Here is a 3,999-nt window from a genome sequence, read left to right as displayed (position 1 = left end):
ATAGAATTTTATAGTTATATAATGATTAATTTTTATCTTTAAAAAAATAGAATTAGCACCATAAACATTGATATATCTGTATTTTTCATTATTATCTGATTGAATGTTTATTTTACGTGAATAATTATTAGATTTGACGTTTTTAATAATTATTACGTTTAATGTTAGGTCTAATGTCAACTATATAAATAATTTGTCACTTTGGTTTGGTAGCTTTTCATTTTGTTTATTTGTCCATTTTTTTATTTTTTTCTTTTCCTCTTCATCTTTTTGCTTCACCTCATTCAAATATATACTAGTGTTCCCATGATGGAGGTATATATGTTGTAAATATAGGTATTGCAGATCCACGTTAAGGATGGAGTGGGCTCTAGCCCAGTCCTATTTTTGAGAATAAGCTTAATTTGTAAGCCAAACCTAGATAAATCAAATTTAAACCCAAAGTTTATAGAGTCATTAACAGACCAAACTTGAATATATTGCAAGAGCCTGCCGGTTTTTATCTAATTCAAAGCATATATACTTGTTCTCATCAGATGCTTGATTTTGGACATCTATTGAAGATTGCACGTCAAAGACAGGATCAAAGAGACACACACATATATAGACACTCAAAAGCAAAGATAACAAGAAAAATAAAAGTGTGGTAATGTTGAATATTACGTAGAATTGCTTGCACATGTGTGTAACCAGGGACGGACCCAGGATTTCAAAATGGCGTGGGCTAAATTTACCTTACATACAAATATATTGAAAACTCAACGGTACAAGTAAATTTCATTGATAACAAAAAAATATATGGGGGGGACATAATGAGCCTTACCCCTTAAATAACACTTATATAAGTTGCACCCTTCGAGTCTTCACAGCATTAAAATCACCAATTATTGATTCATTATCTATATTATCAGCTAATTCTCTTTCAATATGAAGTAGCATACAATCAGCAAGAAACTCATCACCTATCTTATTCCGAAGTCGATTTTTAATAAGTCTCATACATGAAAATGCTCGTTCTGTTGTTGTTGTAGACACAGGAAGAGTTAGCACCAAACGAATCAATCTGTCAATCAAGCAGTATGTTTCTGCTAATTTTGTCTCAATTAAGTGCTCAAGTAATATAGGGATGGAATCAATATTCTTGAAGGCTTGAATGCAATCCATATCAATCTTATAAAATCTCAATTGCTGATTTAAAACATGCAACTCAATTGTAGTGAAATCTAAAGGGTAAAATTTCTCAGCAAGAGTGCATATATCATCAATGTTAAATCGCTTGAAAGCATCACGAGGATCTAATGCTGAGCTAAGAGAAAGGAGTTCCACAGTCCCATTTGGAAATCTAGTATTTAACTCCCCCAACTGATAATCTATTACCTCATTGAATATATCAATATGATAATAATGCTCAACTATGATACAATCTCTTTGTTGACAAGAACGGCAAGTGCCTATTGTATGACGGGCACCCATATCAGGCATATTAATATCATGTTCTTCACAAAATGATTGCACACTCTGTATAAAATCATTCCAACCATTATTTCTCAACTCATCAAGCTCCATTTTTGTACTTGCAACCAAATTCAAAGCCTTTACAATGTCTTGAGATTTTCTTTGAAGTTCTTGACAAAGAAAATCAGTGAATCTCATAGTTTTGTCCAACAATTTCAAGGCAAAAACAAAGTCAAAAGATAACATAGATATTTTAATACCTTCTGCTTCGCCACGAAATTGTGAGGTAGGTCCATTATGACTGATATCCGTTAGAAGTGTCTTGGTTGCACCAAATCAATCAATCAAACTCCTAATTAATAGAATTAAAATGTGACCCCCAACGAGTACTTCCATTCAATCAAACTCTTATGTTTTCATCTTCAATTCTTTGAGGTTGAGAAGGAGGTTGCTCCTCACAAATTGGAGGAGACAGAGAAGGACCCGAAGGCATGCTAGTTGATGATTCATCATTGTTTCTCTTAAAAAAATCTTGAATAGTCCTTGATCTCTTAACATTACGATGTTGACCCGACATTATAAAGTATAACCTATTGAATAATATATAGAATATGTAAACATATAGACCAAAAAAAATTTCAATAAAAACATTACATAGTTAAATAGTTAAATATCGAATTAAAATCCCCAATTGACAATTCATACAAGCAAGCAAGAACACCAAGATCAAAAAACTAATTGATAAACCTTAATTGTAAATCCCTAATTGATACTTCATAAACCCTAAATAATCCCCAAAATTTCAAAAGAAAAGAAGAAGAAGAAGAAAGGAAAATTACCTTGGTTTGCTTTAATTAAGTCTGAGGAGAGAGGGAATGTCTGTGAGAGTCTAATGTTTTTTCACGTAGGGTGTGGGGTTTAATTCTTTTTATTTATTTGTTGGCTTGGTCAGCCAATCCTAGTGGGATTAGTAATATTTTATTTGGGTGGGTAGCCTTATCCTAATGGGAATAGTTAATAATATTTATTTAGATGATCTAGGCTAGAGTATTAATTTAGCTTAAATAAAAAACAAGTTACCTGGGCTTTAGCCCAGGTTAGCGTGCTAGTGGGTACGTCCCTGTGTGTAACAATCATTGTAAGGCTTATGTGTCGAGAGTGATTCATTACATGTATATTGATTTATAGTCTTCTAAACCACTTCATTAAGAATATATATTTATCTTGCATCTTGTTGATTAAACCCTTTTCCCCTTAATAACATCATATCATATATCATTGATTCGCAGGTGTTTACTTAATCCATGCGGCAAAGTCTAGAATTTTAGGATTCAAACGAAAATATTAGAATGGGAAAAATAAAGCATAAAATCAACAAGGAAAACGTGAAGCAACAGAACGGAGACGCATCAAGCTGTTGGCGTTAATATGAAAAGGTTTTTTTTCTTTCTTTCTTTTTTCTGTTCTGTCCCGAGCATAAAATTCTTTTTTAAGCTATTACAGAGCAACAAAGAAGACGAAACTCTTTATGAAGAAAGAGAAGGGAGGGAGAAAGAAGAAAAACTTTGCTAGTAAAGTGAGATGGGCCTACAACAATACTTCAGTTATATGGTAACACTTGAGACGAAACCCTTGCTCATTTAGTTCAACTTTAATTAAGGTCCATTAAATTTTTCTTAATGAGAAATTACAATTGATTCTCGGTATAAACTATGCTTAAACACTCAACAAATCACCACTCTCTTGAGTTCAAAATTTTCAGAGGTAATAATTTTTTATTTATTTATAAAAATAGAGGATTATGCGAGATTAGCTAGCTCCTCAGTGAAGGTTAAAGGACGCAAGCGCTCACTCTCCATTCCAAAGGTGAGAGAACCTACACTTCCGGTAGCCAACCAGAAAAATGGAGTTTTAGGTGAAGGATATGGATCATCCTCCTTATATTAGAAAGAACAAACACAAGCAGAGCTCAAAGTTTCAGGTGAGGTTTTTATGTACTTAATTCGATGAGTATAAGGTCGGTTAATAAATTAAAATATACAAATGGCAAGGTATGCAAGAACTCACCAGAAATGATCGTCTGCATGTGGCTCCACCAGGGCATCATTACAAAATTGCAAGGAATGATAAACAGGTACCTGAGATTTTCATGTCACCAATTTCTGGATGGTGGTGTTTTCTGAAGGTGAGGCTTAGGAACATTAACGTAGGGCATAAACGGCAGATCTGGGAAAAAACCAATCACCAAGTTTAATTTGCAGATATGGAGATCGATCTGAATGAGAGGATTGTGAACAGAAAATTGTATTAATATAGCTCATTGGTAGCTGTTTTGTTTGACAAATCTCAGTTTCGAGGAAGGCTATACATACCTTGGAACCGCGTAGCTGGAATTCAATTGACTTTTTTTTTTTTTTTTTCTTCATATATAAGGGAATCAAACATAAGACTTCGAGTGTAGGAATAAATATTATTAGTCTTTGTTGATGCTTAATTGATTGAATATCAATCATTTAAGCACCAATAAATTATGAGTTTTTTATT

General features: G+C 33.0%; 1 protein-coding gene across 1 annotated transcript; it reads right to left on the bottom strand.

The window, feature by feature from the left end:
* Positions 1-837: 837 nt before the first annotated feature.
* On the bottom strand, positions 838-1,566 carry LOC110773729 (uncharacterized). The gene has a single exon (XM_088249377.1). The coding sequence runs from the start codon at positions 1,564-1,566 to the stop codon at positions 838-840; it is 729 nt and encodes a 242-aa protein (XP_088105503.1).
* Positions 1,567-3,999: the final 2,433 nt, after the last annotated feature.

This window comes from Prunus avium, chromosome 1 (genome assembly GCF_965620075.1).
Source record: "Prunus avium chromosome 1, drPruAviu1.hap1.1, whole genome shotgun sequence".
NCBI classification, from domain to species: Eukaryota; Viridiplantae; Streptophyta; class Magnoliopsida; order Rosales; family Rosaceae; genus Prunus; species Prunus avium.
This window is presented reverse-complemented; position numbering and strand designations above follow the sequence as displayed.